This window comes from Sinocyclocheilus rhinocerous, unplaced genomic scaffold, assembly GCF_001515625.1.
Source record: "Sinocyclocheilus rhinocerous isolate Xijiao unplaced genomic scaffold, SAMN03320098_v1.1 scaffold1442, whole genome shotgun sequence".
NCBI classification, from domain to species: domain Eukaryota; kingdom Metazoa; phylum Chordata; class Actinopteri; order Cypriniformes; family Cyprinidae; genus Sinocyclocheilus; species Sinocyclocheilus rhinocerous.
In genome coordinates this window covers 160,590-178,482 of record NW_015656183.1, presented here as the reverse complement: position 1 = coordinate 178,482, position 17,893 = coordinate 160,590, and the positions used below count along the sequence as shown (strand labels likewise).

The 17,893-nt window shown below is 37.9% G+C and overlaps 1 protein-coding gene and 1 long non-coding RNA gene across 3 annotated transcripts in view; both read right to left on the bottom strand.

Annotated features, from left to right (window-relative positions):
• Window positions 1-2,428, bottom strand: part of LOC107719838 (uncharacterized) — a 15,332-nt gene extending 12,904 nt beyond the window's left edge. Inside the window, exon 1 of the long non-coding RNA XR_001637556.1 lies at window positions 2,417-2,428. This is a non-coding gene — a long non-coding RNA (uncharacterized LOC107719838). The remainder of the gene's footprint in view (window positions 1-2,416) is intronic.
• Window positions 2,429-10,834: 8,406 nt separating this feature from the next.
• The window catches only part of ldlrad3 (low density lipoprotein receptor class A domain containing 3), a 101,122-nt gene continuing 94,063 nt past the window's right edge, over window positions 10,835-17,893 (bottom strand). The window contains exons 5-7 of one of the 2 annotated variants that reach the window (XM_016527370.1): window positions 15,413-15,797; window positions 13,989-14,209; window positions 10,835-10,920 (exon numbers count right to left, since the gene is read on the bottom strand). In XM_016527370.1, the coding sequence (XP_016382856.1) occupies window positions 14,032-14,209; window positions 15,413-15,797 (563 nt within the window). In that variant the 3' untranslated portion in view covers window positions 10,835-10,920; window positions 13,989-14,031. Of the gene's footprint in view, window positions 10,921-13,738; window positions 14,210-15,412; window positions 15,798-17,893 lie in introns of those variants that run through there. The other variant, XM_016527369.1, reaches the window with a different exon arrangement.

The window sequence follows — 17,893 nt, the reverse complement described above, 5'->3', positions numbered from 1 at the left end:
GGAGCTCCTCCGTGAGACTCGAGACCGGTGAGTGGTGCAGGTGTCGCTCATTATCAATTCCTCCACCGGCCTCGCTCCGTTCCCACGGCTCTCGGCCCCGCCCCACTCGTCACAGTGGATAATCGGACAAATAGTGGGTTTTTGGGATGGGGCGTGGCTTGGGAGTGGTCAGCGGGGGTCCGAGGGTCATTTGCCCACTTTAGTGGGCAATTGGACAAATATCCACACCATTCTGTGAGACAATATGTCCCAAATACCTAACAGAGGTCTGGAGAAATTTACATTTCTCTACTGAAAGCTTCAGTCCATACTCTTTCAAGCGATTTAGGACATGCAAAAGGCGGGTTTCATGTTCTTCTAACGTCTCAGAAAATACGATAAAATCATCAAAAAATACCAGGACTTCAGTGAGGTTAATGTCGCCCATACACTTCTCCATAAGTCGTTGAAATGTGCTGGGAGCATTCGTTTTCCCCTGGGGCATACGATTGAACTCCCAAAACCCCAGGGGACAAACAAAAGCAGTTTTGGGCTTATCCTTTTCCTCCACTTCAATCTGGTAATAGCCAGATTTAAGATCAAACACTGAAAACCACTTAGATCCACGGAGTGCCGAAAAGGCTTCCTCGAGATTCAGAAGTGCGTAAGCATCCTTTATGGTCTGTGTGTTCAATTTACGATAATCGATACACAGCCTCACATCGCCATTTTTCTTTTTGACAACCACAATGGGTGACGAAAAGGATGATTCCGATTCCCGGATGATTCCAGCCTCAAGCAACTCTTCCAGATGTCGACGAACCGCTTCAAAGTCCTCAGTATGGGTCTGGCCCTGTGCTTGAAAGGAGTATTATCATAGCTATCATTATCATAGCTTGATACTGTGCTTAACCTTGTCAGTTCGTCCAACATCAAAATCATGTACAGCAAAAACTTCTGACATGTCCCGTAACTTCTGGGTAATCATCTCCTTCCATTCTTTAGGTAATGGAGGGTCGCTGAAATCAAAACAGAGTTTCTTTGTAGACTTCTCTTCTACTTTTGAGGACATGTCTCCCTTCTGAGCGCTCTTATTTGAAATTACTCTCTGTATGGCATGGACATCCGCAATTACACTCTTTCCAGGAATGGTGATATCGTGCTCTGTCTCATTTTTAACCACTACAGGGACTTTACAAGATGGATGCTTAGGTAAGTTAAAAAGACAGCTAGAGATTAAAAGTCCTCCAGGAACAGAAGAATGAGAGGGGGGTTCCATTACTACCCACCTATCTGTCACTTGTCCCTTTACACTTACGACTCCCTCCAAGACAAGATTCTGCCCTGCAGGTACAACAGCGGCATCAGCGCTGGGGAGTCTAACAACTCCTACACTGCTGTTTACTCTTTGAGTCCTTCGATACTCAATTGTTTTCACTACTGCCTTATAGCCGAATGGAATAGATTTGCAGACAGAGTCATTTATTTCAAGATGTTTCCCATATGCCAAATCTAAAGTATTTGTACCTTTACCTTAAGTATTAGCACTTTTGGCTGAGTGGTGCCACTGGTATCTGGAATAACCAGTGCAAGTGTCGACACTTCCACAGTACTCCCAAGAAAATCTTCAGGAAACTTGACCCTCATTTCTACATACCCCAAATAGGGTACTACCTGTCCATTCGCAGCCTCCACTTCCAAAAGATTCTCCAAAGGGATTATACTTAGTTCAGGCAGGTTTTGCTCATGATAGGATTGGGAGATTGTCGTCATTTGCGACCCGGTGTCCAGGAGGCAGGAACATAGTTTCCCTTCTATGTATACTTGAGCAGTACACTTTGCCCATATCAGCCCCTTTGGGAGGCTGGCCAACGGACTTCTACTATGGGAAAACTCAGAACTACTCCTTCCTGTGGATCCTTTGAGACTAGTTTTGCATATGGTATCCCTTGTACGTCTCGCTACAGGGGCTAATTCTAGTTTAAAGGCACTGCTGGCGGTCCCACAGACTTTGTCGTTCTCTCAGCTGCTTCCGTTTTTCATTCACTAAAGGTGGGTTGGGATCGCTCTCGCAACCAGATGCGATATGTCCATCTTCGCCACAGCGGAAACAGTAACCTGGCTTAGGTCTATCTTGGGACTTTTGCACAACAGCTGAAGCAGTGGGCTTAGAGCAAGCTTGTTTGGTCTCACGGTTTCCTTCTTGCTTTAGAGGCTTTTGGGATCCTAGCTTTGTGAACTGACTCTGAAGTTCTGCAATCTGTTTCTTCAATTCAAGCACATCATCACTTTGCAGTGGCACAGGTTTCTCTGTCTTTTTAGCTTTCTGCTTACTGAGCTGACTTTGAAGTTTTGTGACTTGCTGTCTCAGTTCTGCAATTTCACTTCCCTCCAATGCTGCACCCTGCTCCCAGTCAAAAGAGCTTGTGGCTACCACATTGGAGCTGACTTTTTGACGATGCACATTCAGATGCTGACGCATACGGCTCTCTTTGGCAGAATGTCGATTCTCTTCACTGCGCACTGCAATAGCTGTTCAGAGAATGAAGGTGGACTGTCTCGTTTACCCTCAAGCTGAAGGTTTGTTATTAACGTGTCATTCCAACAGCCTCGGCAGAACTGTTTCAAGAGCTGTTTATCAGCTTCAGCATTGGAAACTGCACCTCTTTTCATTGCTTTTAAGAGAGCTGTTTGTAAATGCTGCAGATACAAGGAGGGCTTTTCTCCTGCATTTTGCAATGTGTTCAAGAATCTTGCAAAAAGATCGTCCCCATCCTCGACTGCATCGAATGCAGAATCCAGAATGTCAAGGTATGCATTAGGTGGGGCTGTTGCACCCAAATGTCTCACAATTTCTGATGCTGGAGGTAACAAACTGTCTAATATTTTCCTGGAACGGTGCAAATCAGAAAGAGAGTCATCTGCTCTCAGATGTCTACTAACACGTCCATGTTTATTTAGAAAGTCAACTAGGTCTTCATCAAGCTCAGTGTCAGTTAACCCACGAACTATCACTGAGTTCGCAACTTTAACATTTTCCGTTTCAACAATATCCATGTTTCTTTGAACTAATGTAAGCTCAGGTCTGTATAATCTGATTTTTTTTGTTTTCCCTTTTCAGGAACTTCAGAAACCCATTCAGAAGATATTTACTACCACTGTTCTCCTGGCTGGCTCGCCAAGATTTGTGTAACAAGTGCCCTCAACATAAGCTGGAGCAATGGACCAGTTTCTAGGTTAGTGTAGAACAGAATTAATACTGGCAGTAAATGAATCACAAAGTCATGTGAGGAAGATACTCAAAAAATATGTATTGTAATTGAACAATCACCTGAATGGCATGAAACAAAATTTGAAACAACAACAACAATAATAAAAATAAAATGATACACAAAATATGAATTCTCTGTTGTCTTTGGTTTTCTTCTCTTATTCTTTTAAGATTTGTTTTCTCTCCATGTTTTTCTTAAACAATTTAATGTAAGTTATCTACGCTATCTCTGTGTACGTAGATTTTAGTAAGACTTTTTTTGGGCTTTTTGAGTTTAGGGTTCTTATTCTATTTTGCTTTTAGCTTTATTACTTTCTATACCGTTTAGACAAACCAAATAAACCCTTAAACAAGATACAATGTTATATACCCAAAATTCAACCAAATTGGAACTTCTTGACACAACTAAAATGTTAAAATAAAAATAAAAATAAATCCAAAATTTACATCCGACTCACATTCAATATCATTCAATAAACAATACTCGTTAGAACTCTTTGTCTGAATTGTCTGTGAATATCGTCCAGAAAGTACTGTAAGAAATTCAGTGGGTGAGTGCAAAATCAGTTAAATCCTACCAGTTCAAAGAAGTACCCGAACAAAAGAGAATGTCCTCCCAATTGAAGAAAGTTGAAGAATTTAAGGAATCCTTGTGACGCAGCAAAAGTGTCTTTTTCCCAGGTTCAGAAATCAGCATTACATTTTTTTCTTGGTGGCCCGCCATCTCAAATCCATGAGAGAGGTTTTCAACTCAACCAATAAACCTGTCATTAACATTCAAAATTATCTCTATATCATTTTCTCTTTAAACTGAGTGTTTAAACATCCATATCCACTTTCATAATGAACGTGTTATCTTACAGGCATATTGAGAATATGGAAATTAATATTCATTAATTGCTAAGCAGAATATATCACTCAAAATTCCAAAATAAATCATATTAACAATCAGAAAATATGCAAACAATCTTTACAACATGCATAATGATATGCATAGTAACAAAATACATCTTTCAAAAAAAATAAAATACATATAAACTCACCAAATCCCGAGCTTCACAGTTTGATAAACACTCGCTTCAGATTCAAAGGAGCTTCACAATCGGCTAGCATCCACGCTTAAATCAGCAATCATCATTCTAAAACGATTTATCATTTATCATCATCAACCATAAAGTATTATAAAGTTGCTTATAACCACATTAAATTAATTATTACAATATAAACATTTTTAATCCCTTTTGTATCGTTTTCATCTCGTGTTCAGTGCGTCTCTTGCACTTCCGTGAGTCATCTGCCTACGTCATACACAACTCGTGTACGTTTAATACATCACATGTTCTGCACTCAATTATAATACGAATTATTTTTATTTATACATAATTAATTCACAATGCATATTAATAGATCATTTAACTTTTTTAATTAAAAGTGTAACTATTAGAATATACAATTATATTATTTATTTTCTTTAGGCACCACATTTAACATGGGTTACAAAAAGGTCGGAAGACCGAATCCTTGTTTCATGTGGCGCATTCGGGGAATTTTTTTTTTCCTGAATTACCGCTGGGTGTGAGTTGCGCTCAAAAAACATGTCACCTTATCCTCTCTGACAAGCGTTAGGCACGTGCAGCTGACGTAAACCACACTTTCAGTTAACAAATAAAAATCCTGTGCAGTGATGAAGCGTTTTCTGTGTTGACACAAATTTTTGCAATGTCCTAACAGCCGGGATTAGCACACATCGCATCCATGTGCACTAATGTCCGATTCACGACCTAACGACTCCTTTGAACTGATTCATTTTATTTAATGGTTAAAACAAGTGATCTGTCCAACACTGAACTCACGAGACATCACTGTCTGAATCGGTTTATAACAAATCATTTACTCAGAACATCTCAGAAAATTAGATCGTAAGTGTGTTTACCCCATTTAGCAAGAGTGGTTAGTAAGATTTAGCCTTAATAAATCACAGTATTTTCATGTTATTTATATGACAATGTGTAGTAAATTACCTATAAAATCATTTAGTTTAGACTGGAGTGAAGTGAAACCAGACCAAAGCACAAAGCAAGTTGCTGTTATCTAGCTGCTAATTTTATTCAATTGTATATGGTAGAAAATTATACTATTAGTTAAATACATTTTTAATGCTACTTTTTAAATGGTACTCTTTAATATTTATATAATTATCTTCCAAAATAATTATCAGGTCTAGCAAAAAAAGCATCTTATCTTACAAAGCTATGAAGGCCAGTGGAAAAATCACAGCTTTTTTTTGCAAAGAGGCCAAGAAAGGATGACAGTGAGAGAAGCCTAATTTGGAAGAGGTTGTAAAACTGAATAATTCTCAGTCACAGTCTGGAAGAAAATGCGGCCAAATGAATAAATAAATAAAATGAGCAACCAAGTGTAATAAATGACCAATTCGTTTTTTTTTTCTAACTACTTTGGTTATGGTAATGTTTACATAAGTAGTTATAAGCACGTTGTTTTATTATCTGTCCTGACAGTGATTGTTTTTTATTTAATGAATAAATAGGATAAACAAAAATCACAAACTGTTTCTTTGCATTTATTTTAAACTTATTGTCAGTATTGGGATCACGTGGGTAGGGAACTTTTTACTGTGTGTATGGATGACTGTCAGCCACCACCGAAAACCATTTTTGACCCAGGAAAAACCAAATGATTTGCACCTGCATACCCTGCATACACAGATGCTATGCAACTGGCTGGGACCACGCTACAGGACTAGCAGAAACATTCTGACCTCAACACTTAAAAGACCGTCACCATCGACTGGAGCAAATACTTTGACAGACAGAGAGGAGCACACACCTAATTACTGAGTCAGTCTACACACTTAACGACTGGCACATCACGACTAGACAAATTCTGCCGAACCAAAAAAAAAAAAGCAACTCACAAAAACAGCGCGCTCCCACAGCTGTTCCCGCCCCACCAAATACAACACTGCGGACAACACAGTGCTTTTAGCTATTGAAACGTTAAGGTTTGTTTTACTTTTCTTAGTTTGTGATTAATATAACAAAAAACATTAGCTTTCCTGCTATGTTAGTGTTCCTAATAAATGTCACAGCAATGTGTCTTGAATATGTTTTGCATTAAGTCCGATGCTTCTCTTTCTTTTTGGAATTATTGCTTGAAAAATACACATTTCATTATATATTTTCAAATGCCTAGGCCTATGTTTAATTCCCTTAATTATAACATTTCTAGCGTTATTTTTAAACGTTCAGTCAAACAATAATATGTTATCCCATGTGTCTAAAATCAGGGCTTAAAAATGAATTGGTTTTAAGTAAAATTACGATTAAGATTTTTTTTTGTTACATTTCCCGAGTTACAGGTTAGAATGAAATAAAACATTACTTAATGAATTCAAGGCACTGTAATTTCCTTATCCATTTGATATGTCAAATGGACATATCAAATGTACCTGTATATATATAATATAAACTATTATATATATACAGGTACATCTAAAAAAATTAGACTATCATGAAAAAGGTCAATATTTTTTGTCACTCATTTCAGAAAGTGAAACCCATATATTATATAGATTAATTACACATAGAGTTAAATATTTCAAGCCTTTATTTCTTGAAATTTTGATGATTATGGCTTACAGATAATGAAAACCCAAAATTCAGTGTCTCAGAAAATTAGAATATTGTGAAAAAGTTCAATGTTGGAAAGTCATGGTGTCACACCCTAATCAGCTAATTACCTCAAAACACCTGCAAAGGTTTCCTGAGCCTTTAAACCAGGGATGTCCAAACTCGGCCCTGGAGGGCCGGTGTCCTGCAGAGCTTAACTCCAACTTGCCTCAACACACCTGACTGGAAGTTTCTATGCCTAGTAAGAGCTTGAGTAGTTGGTTCAGGTGTGTTTAATTAGGGTTGGCGCTAAACTTTGTGGGACACCAGCCCTCCAGCGCCGAGTTTGGACAGCTCTGCTTTAAATGGTCTTTCAGTCTGGATCAGTAAGCTACACAATCATGGGGAAGACTGCTGACTTGACAGAAGTCATTTACACCCTCCACAAGGACGGTAAGCCACAAAATTTCATTGCTAAAGAAGCTGGTTGTTCACAGAGTGCTGTATCCAAGCATATTCATACAAAGTAGAGTGGAAGGAAAAAGTGTGGTAGGAAAAGGTGCACCAGCAAGATGTACAGTAAATGAACATACTTTTCCAGAAGGCCAACAATTCACTAAAAAATTTTTTTTTATTGGTCTTATGGAGTATTCTAATTTGTTGAGATAGTGAGTTGGTGGGTTTTTGTTAAATGTGAGCCAAAATCATCACAATTAAAATAACCAAAGACTTAAACTACTTCAGTCTGTGTGCACTGAATTTATTTAATACACGAGTTTCACAATTTGAGTTGAATTACTGAAATAAATGAACTTTTCCACGACATTCTAATTTATTGAGATGCACCTGTATATATATAATAATTTTATTTTGTCATATTCGTGATTTATGATTTTTTATGAAAATGTCGTTTTATAGAATAGCTAGGGTATTCGTTATGTTCGTATATTGGTTATGACGAAAATTCATTAGCCTAGCCTATTTGTTATGAAGTTGATTTAAAATTCTTCATATCAAATGTTAAGAAGTTAAAAGTTAAGAAAGAATGAAATTAGCCTGTGGTAACTTATGAATTAAATGAAAAACAAGAAATAAATCACAAGAACAATAGCTTTTTTTTCTTGTAATCAAGAAAAAATATTTGACAAAATTTCAAAATGAATGCTGAATGATATTTGACAGTGAACGCATCTCCACAGCATACAATCGTTGGTGTCAGTCGCGAATATTAAATATGTTTTAGGCTATAATGCATGGCATGTGTGTTTCACTAGCTCCGTTCCCATGGACACCTTTTGTTTGATCTAATTCTGTATATTTCCAGCCTAAGATGTGTGATTAATCAGCCGATTAATCCGTGTCTAAAGCCGTGTCTACACCAAGAGAACCCATTACGGGAAGTAGCGCTAGGCGACAAATCTTCTACAGTAACTGATGCCTCCTTCTATCCCGAATCTTTGAAACATGCGTTGTATGTGTTGAAAGTGAAACCTAAAAAACAGCGCATAAGAAACCGATTGCAGGCTTTCGGGAGCTTCAGCAAATGCACTCGATCACAGATTGCATGCTTTTCAGCCGAAACAACCCCCCACTTGAAATTTAAATAAGATTTTGGCCATATTGCCCATCTAAATCATTCATCCCACACTATCAACGCCTGTTGATAGTGTGGGATGAATGATCCCACACTAAGCATCATGTAGACTTACACTTTTTGTACTTCGTTTGGGCACCACAAGGTGTCACTGTGGCCTCAAAGCTTACCCCTCGCCTACTCTGGCTCGATTGCTATTCAGAATCAGATGAATCAGAATGAGCTTTATTGCCAGGTATGTTTACACATACGAGGAATTTGTTTTAGTGACAGAAGCTCCACAGTGCAACAGAATGACACTGACAAGACAGGACACAGATAATAAAAAGAATAATATAAAAATAGACAATGTACAAAAAAGCAAAAACACAATATATAATATAGACAATTTTGTATGCAGAGGTATGATATGTGCAAATTTGAAATTTAAATAAGTATGTGTGTTAAAGAAATAATGTATAGTAGTGTTGTGTGTTCCACGATTATTGTTAAGTGTTCATGAGATGGATTGCCTGAGGGAAGAAACTGTTCCTGTGTCTGGTCGTTCTGGTGCTCAGTGCCCTGTAGCGTCGATCAGATGGCAACAGTTCAAAGAGGGAGTGTGCTGGATGTGAGGGGTCCAGAGTGATTTTGTTAGCCCCTTTGCTCACTCTGGATGAGTACAGTTCTTGGAGAGAAGGGAGGGTTGTACCAGTGATTCGCTCAGCAGTCCGGACTATTCTCTGTAGTCTTCTGAGGTCAGATTTGGTAGCTGAGCTGAACTAGACAGTTATAGAAGTGCAGAGAACGCTCCACAGTTTTGAGCGTGTTAAGCTCCAGGTTGATAAGACTGCACCAGACAACCAGCTCTTTAACTTCCTGTCTGTAAGCAGACTCGTCACTGTCCTGAATGAGGCCGATGAGTTTGGTGTCATCTGCAAACTTCAGAAGCTTGACAGAAGAGTCATTAGATCTGCAGTCCTTTGTGTAGAGAGAGAAGAGCAGTGAAGAGAGGACGCAACCCTGGGGGGCGCCAGTGCTAATCGTAGGGGTGCTGGATGAGAATTTTCCCAGCCTCACTAGCTGCTGCCTGTCTGTCAGGAAGTTGGTGATCCACTGACAGACGGAGGTGGCCACGGAGAGCTGAGTTAATTTGGGCAGGAGGAGGTTTGGGATGATAGTGTTAAACGCAGAGTTGAAGTCCACAAACAGGATGCTTCATTAGTCCATCTTTTTACAGTCCTTAATACAGGTTTAGCTGATTTCAGTTTCTGCCTGTAGGTCGGTATAAGATGAACTAAACAGTGATCAGAGAGCCCCAAAGCTGCCCGTGGGACGGAGCGATATGCATCCTTTATTTTGGTGTAACAGTGATCCAGTATATTACTGTCTCTGGTGGGACATGTAACATGCTGTCTGTATTTTGGCAGTTCACGGGAAAGATTTGCTTTATTAAAGTCCCCAAGAATGATTATAACAGAGTCTGGGTGTTATTGTTCTGTGTCTGTGATCTGATCAGCGAGTTTCTGTAAAGCTGAGCTCATGTGCATTTGCGGAGGAATGTAAACATTCACGAGAATGAACGAACAAAACTCCCGCGGCGAATAGAACGGCTTGCAGTTAACGAAGAGCGCTTCTAGATCGGGACAACACATCTTCTTTAACGCTGTAACATCTGTACACCACCTTTCGTTAATGTAAAAACATGTCCCGCTGCCGCGCGATTTCCCTGTTGATTCTGCATCGCGGTCTGCTCTAAACAGCTGAAAGCCGGGCAGATGTAGCACGCTGTCTGGAATGGCGTCATTCAGCCAGGTTTCCGTGAAACAGAGCAGCAGAGTTTGAAAAATCCTTGTTTGTCCTGGAGAGCAGAAGTTCGTCCGTTTTGTTGGGTAGAGAGCGAAGATTCTCCAGATGGATGCTAGGCAACGCCGTTCGAAATCCGCGCTGCCTGAGCTTCATGAGCACGCCGGCTCTCTTCCCCCGTCTGCGCGTCATGAAACACTTAATCAGCGCCGGTGCTCCGCCAACTACAACGTTCAGCAAAACGTCTGAATAATTGAAATCCGGTAGAAGATTTTGTGGTGTGTTCTGCCGAATGTTCAGCAGTTCATCCCTGGTAAAACTGATCGTGTTTGAGAAACAAAAAACAGGAAAAACGAACAAAAACAGTACAAACACTGGAGAGCCAAGCACCGTGTGCGGTGCCATCTTACTTGCCATTTTCCCAGCCTCACTAGCTGCTGCCTGTCTGTCAGGAAGCAATGTTTGTGGACATTTATTTATTGACAATGGACTCAATGTGATTGTCCCACTTCAGGTCCTGAGAGATAAGTGGTGCCCAGGAACCTGAATGTCTCCACTGTCATTACAGTGCTGTTCATGATGGTGAGTGGAGGGAGAGCAGGGGACATTTATTTACACTTGCCATCTTACATCCTGAGATAAAACACGCCCTTCTCATTACCCTTCGGACAAAGAAATGTAGAAATAAATAAATGTGAAAATAAATAAATGTAAAAATAAATAAATGTAGAAATAAATACATGTGGAAATAAATAAATAAATACATAAATAAATGTGAAAATAAATAAATGTATAAATAAATAAAAGAAAAAAAAATAAATGTGGAAAAAAAAAATACATAAGGAAATAAAATGATAAATAATTATTTTTGCTTTTTTACTTTTTTGTTTTTATATTTATGTTTATTTATATTTGCTTTTTTACATTTCTTTGTACATTTCTTTATTTATTTCTAATTATGGCAGGATTGGCATTCCATAGCTTTGCAACGATTTGTATTGTAAAATGCGCTATACAAATAAACTTGAATTAAATTCTGGGTGCACCAATCATAACTCATCCATGGCTCCCAGCATGCATTGCGACATGAATAAATTATGCATTGTCCTAGTATTTTCTTTTATTCTTACTATTTGATTTTTTGTTGTTGTGACTTTTTACTGCCTTGTTTTGTGACGTTCAAAAATCATATCAAAATTATCAGAATGTTTTGTCGCCATTGCTGAGATTCACATGCTGATTCTTCATGTCTATGAGTGCCAGAATTGAAACCTCTTTGTAAACCATATTTCTAAAAGTGGTTTATAAAGTTTTCTCACATTATCATTTCATAGAACTGCATTAATATAGAAATCATGAAAGCCCTACAGATTTACATATAACACAATCAGAGACATGAATTGATTTTATCACAAGCTCTTTGCCATCACATATGTGTTTCATAAACATTATTGTAACAGCCAAAGAGAAACTTACCTTTAAAAAGTCAAGAGGCAAATAAAGCAAACACTATTCACCAAAATGGTAAATTGAAAAGAAAAAAAGACATCTAAACCTTAATTCTCAATAAAGAACTTCTGTTTTAGATACTCCAGGACTAAAGTCTAACTGGTTAGTGATGCATGAAGCTGGTGACGTTGTTTGTGGAGTTGTTTAATTATCTTCTGCTGAGATCTTGAGAGATTTTTAATGTCTTTTATTTCAGTTGATTTAGGCTGTGATTAAAATCAGTTGTAGTTGTTGTGTTTCTCTTTCCTTCAGTGATTCTGTTTGTTAACAGCAGGTGTTCATGGCGCTAATGCACAATTATCACTTAATTACTTAACTGCAATGTATATCTTCTAGTGAACTCAGCTGAAATAAGTTCAGTGTACTCATAACTATTAGTTTTAAAACTTAATTGGTTTAAGGTAATCGGTTTCCTCAAATGGTTTGAGTTACTCTAACTTCTTGGGTTTTTACAGTGTAGTTCTTGTTTTTTTTTCTCTTCAGTGATCCTGCTTGTTAACAGCAGCTGTTCATCACTAATGCGCAATCAGTACTTAATTAATCACATAATGATTTCATTAACTTTAACATTGCTTCAATGTTACTTTAACACACTTTTAGAGTGGGACCATATATGCTCCAAGCAGTGTTATTTTAACACTCAGGATTTTACTGTGTATAAAGCACAAATGTGATGGCAAGGAACTTATAACAAAATCATCTCATGCATCTGAGTCTCTGATTGCATTTTATTTAAATCTGTAGTGCTTCTATGATTTCTATATTATTGCAGTTCTATGATATGATGACAATTTAGAAATATTGCTTATAAAGAGGTTTTAACTCTGACACTCATAGACATGAAGAATCAGCATGTGAATCTCAGCAATGGTGACAAAATATTCTGATAATTTTAATATGATTTTTGAACGCCATGAAACAAGGCAGCAAAAAGTCACAACAAAAATCAAAGCAAAGAGTAAGAATAAAAGAAAATACTAAGATAATGCAGCTGCATAATTTATTCATTTGGCAATGCATGCTGGGAGCCATGGATGAGTTATGACTGGTGCACCCAGAATGCACTGCAACATGAATCTGTCTGATGATCGTCACCATTGTTGAGATTCATATGCTGATTCTTGATGTCTGCGTGTCTAAACACTGTGTAAAGTGTTTTTAAGGTTTTTCATATTGTTTCTTTGAAATGCAGTTGTGGTCAATAATTTAAACTAAATTACATGTCACAACTGATGATGCTAGTGAAGTAGGCTATACATGACAACTTCATCATCAAAAATCTGATCACATTTGCTCTTTGTTTTGTCTGCCATAATGTATTTGTTTCGTAAACACAGTTACATCAACCAGAGAAGAACTGATGTTAAAAAGTCAAGGGTCAAGAGCCCAACTAAAGCCCAACACTTATCTCCACAACAGTGACTTCAATTTTGATTATTTTCAATAAATATTAATGTCTAAACCTCTGTTAATTCTTAATAAGAAATTTTTAGACGCATGACAAAAAAAGTCAAACTGGTTAGTAATGTGTGAAGCTGGTGATGATGTTTGTGGAGATGATTAATCATCTTCTGCTGAGATCTTGAGAAATTTAATGTTTTCTTTTATTTCAGTTGTTTTCATTTAAGGCTAGGAAGGCTAAGGCTTCATTTAAGGCTAGTGTTTCCAACTAGGAAACACTAATGCTGCATTCACATGCTATCAGAATTATCCTAAATACGAGCTTTTTTTTTCAAACTCGTATTTACAATAACTCTGATAGCACGTGAATGCAGCATTAAGTCAGTTGTAGTTCTTGTGTTTCTCTTTTCTTCAGTGATTCTGCTTGTTATCATCAGCTGTTCATCGCTAATGTTCAATCAGCACTTAATTAATCACATAATTATCTCATTAACTTTAACACTGCTTTAGTGTTACTTTAACACTCTTGTAGAATGGGACCATATATGCTCTGAGCAGTTAATTTAACACTCAGGATTTTACTGTGTAGGTAAAGTCTATGCTCATAGCATTACTGCAGTCAATAGTATCAATTGTACATTTGCAACAATAGTAAAAAGCTAATTCTGGATTAGCACCATCTGTATAGTGCTTTTTTGGCTGCTAATGGCATTGATTATGATAAAAGTAATACAGTTATTTGGCCACCCGATGATGGCACTAACATGCTCCTACACATACTTGGTGAATCTGCAAACATCTACTTCATCAATGTACATACAGTCCAAATCTTCTGAATTCACAGTGGTGGCTGCCAAGACTCTTTACTCTGCACAACTGGTGTCAGTGTTGGTGTTGTTGGTCCTGATTTGAGATAATACAGCTCTGGCTGATTCTGTAATTTCAGCTGGGTCCTCATATACAGGTGGTTCTCTCTCAGACTGAACTGTAGTAGTCTCTGGAGGGTAAGGAGGAGGTGGGAGATCAAACCATGCGGGTCGGCTGTAAAAAAAAGAAAGAAAAAAAAAGGAAATCTTCAAACATTAGATATATGATAATGGTTGAAGAACAAAGCAAACTATTCATTATCTGGTGAAAGCAGAGGGCTGAGACCTTAACACATTTTGAAAAAAAAAAAAAAGTATTTTTACAAATGTTTACATCTATCTATCTATCTATCTATCTATCTTTCTATTTGTCTGTCTGTCTGTCTGTCAGCACAGAGACTACAGACTCCGACTTTCTTTTTTTAACAGTTGTTAAACAAAGTAAACTGTAAATGAAAAGTATTATAGTGTTTGCCTTTATATTATGAGAATTTAATATTTATTTTTTCATCAGCCACGTCCATTCGACGTTGTAAAAATCAAAGATCTGAACACGGTCATCCAGTTTCAGATCGATCTACGAAATCGTTTCGAGGCCCTTGCCGATCTGACGGACATCGAGCAACATTGGACGGGTATCCAAGAGGCATTCTTGGCGAGCAAGGAACAAGCAAGTTACAGTAACAGTAACAGTGACATTCCAGATAAAGTTTGAAGGGAGTAAAGCCTGTGTTTGCTATTAAGAAATTGTAGGCTAATCTGGCTAAAGAAAAACTTTTAGCAGCCTATTGTCAGCGTATTATGTTACTGTTACCCCTTACGGCTCCGTCCTCCAACTCACACTAGGAGCGAAGCAACTGGATTTGCGAGACCACAAGATTTTGGGATGCTTCATAAACATGCAACAGCGCTGCTGGTATAAACACAAGCATTGACTAGAGTGGCCGCGATCAGCTCTGGTGGCCATGTCGGAGCCGGAATGCATCACAGATGTGTGCAGTGATGAGCAGATCAGCTCTCACATCACTGAATCTGCTGTTAAAAATTAACCATCCATTCATCATATCATCATGCAAAACTTAAGAATTAGATTCAATGTAATGTGACGATCAGGTGCGGGTTGGGGCGGGATATCTAAATCAGAGAAAAATATAGGTGCGGATGGGTGGCAGGCGGAAGCAGCGGATTCGGGTGACGTTTGAGATCTCTACAGCATGTGTTATTTACTACCTTTAAATTAAATAATGATATCCTATATTTCAGCTTTTTATTAGCCATTGGTCACCTTACTCTCTAAGATATTGGCATCAGCCATCCAAAAAAAAAAAAATTCACGTTGGTCAACCACTATTCTTAGCATTTGTATTTGTAAGCATACCCAGCATCCAGTACAGCCTGTGAGTATGATGGTGGCAAGTCTATCGCAGTTCTTGGATATTGTGAAAGAGAGAGCAACTGGAGACTATGGACTGAGCTGAATGCCTCTGTTGAGGATGAACACTGTGGTGAAAGGTCATGGCTTCCAGGATGGGCATGTCCTCTGTCCAGTATGACAAGCCGGGAGAGCAGGAGTGGTTGGTGGCAGGAACCTCTGTAGACCCCCTGTGACAGCAAGACACTTCGCTTTCTCTGATGGTGCAGGACAAGGGCCAGCAATGCCACTACCAGGACAAAGATGATGGCACTGCCAATAACTGCATATGTGATACTTGGGTAATAGCGTAGTCGATAGTCCAGTGTCACAAAGTCCTGTCCAGGGGATTCTGAGAGGAATAGAAAATAATTTTAGATTATTTGGGAAAATTCCTATCACTGATATTACTGGGTTAATTTTTTTTATTTTTTTTCCCCCTATAAATAAACAGTAAAGTGATTTGTAATAAATGAGACTGAAGTTGTGTTAAATACAAAAAAGTCACTATTTAGATTTAAATAAGAAAAAAACTAAAAGTTGCAGTCCGTACCTTTTTTTTTTTTTTTTGGTTAAAAATGATCTGAAATCAATTTTTGAGCAAGTACATAACTAGCCAGTATTCAAAACTACATCCTTACCCAATTCACTACAGTAAGCCTATAATTATGTTTTCTAATCTGAGTGGTACTGGTAGGAATTTTGAGCATGCCGCCACGTCATTATGTCACATCTGTTGTCCTGATAAAGAAGTTGTCCCAGCTAGTTGGCTATATCGCATGTGAGGATCCTGCAGGTGTTTATGAAACACATGTGATTGAAATTAGATTATATTCCAGTTTTAAATGTGCATCTGATTACATCTGCCTACGTGGCATTACACAAGATTTGTATTTTAAATAGAACCAGTTCGAAGGAAAATTTGCTTTTTGGGTTACATTTTTTTTAATATGAAATTCAAATGGTATGACAATTAGAGATTAGACTGTACACAAATTTAAATCTATATGCTAATACATACACTAATAATATTATAACAATAATAATTTGCACGGTTTGATGTGATATGTGCTAACCGATCGTTAGATTTAATCAACATTTGTATTGCGATTTATTGTAATGCTTTTTCCTCAGTTGGTCAGAACAAAAGTGGCAGACTTGTTACTAACTTGTTCAGATGACAATATCCGGTGAAAATTCTTATTTGGGTCATATATTCCAAGCAATAGGCTAGAATCTGTGATTCTGAAGTACAGTATCCACACTGGTGCGGTGACTGACAGCCACACATACTCCTCAAAACATTAGATTCATCTGCGCTGGAGCCATGCACAACCCACGCAAAGTAGATAATTCCGCAAATAACTGCAATTGCAGGTTTCAAACAGAGAAAGAGGACTACAGCTTTAAGATTTTAGGATTAAATCATTATTACACATTATTATACATTATAATGCATTCATTGTGGCATTGTTTTATTATGCTTTATTAAACAGCATTATGCAATGCCACAGCATTTATTTCCATCAAGAGTTGCATTAATCTTTGGCCAAGATCTTTTATTGGCAATAGAAGAGGAGAGACTCTGTGGTGTCCAATTCATAAAAGAAAAAGATTCTTCATGCTCACTGAACCACTGTTTCACAGTTGGAACCCAATAAATCTTAACTTTATCATCCTTGAATGATGGCTGAAAAAGCTACACACTGCATCAGTTAGGGATCAAAGAATTGTTGCCAAACATACAACAGGCAAGAAACATATTAATTTCCGCAATAATGATCCAATCCAAGGCTCCTAAGTATATGTGTCAATTTGATAATACCTAGAATATCAAAATCAACTGCGGGCGGCAGATCCTTTTCCTATTTAGCGCCCAAACTCTGGAATAACCTACCTAACATTGTTCGGGAGGCAGACACACTCTGTCAGTTTAAATCTAGATTAAAGACCCATCTCTTTAACCTGGCTTACACATAACACACTAACACATTTCTAATATTCAAATCCTTTAAAGGATTTTTAGGCTGCATTAATTAGGACAACTGGAACACTTCTCATAACACCCGATGTACTTGCTACATATTTAGAAGAATGGCATCTATGCTAATATTAGTCTGTTTCTTTCTTATTCCGAGGTCACCGTAGCCACCAGATCCAGTCTGTATCCAGATCAGATGGTCACTGCAGTCACCCGGATCCAGTATGCAGAGGTGGGACTTTCTAGTCACAAGCAAGTCTTCAAGTCATATCCCAAGTCCTCAAAGAGTTAAAGTTAAAGAGATAATTAAGTAACTAATTAAATGATGATTGGGTATTAGTAATGAACACCTGCTGTTAACAATCAACATCATTGAAGAAAAGAGAAACACAAGAACTACATCTGACTTTAGCCCAGGGGCGAAGCCATCATTTCAGAAGTGAGGGGGACAGAAATGTTATATATAT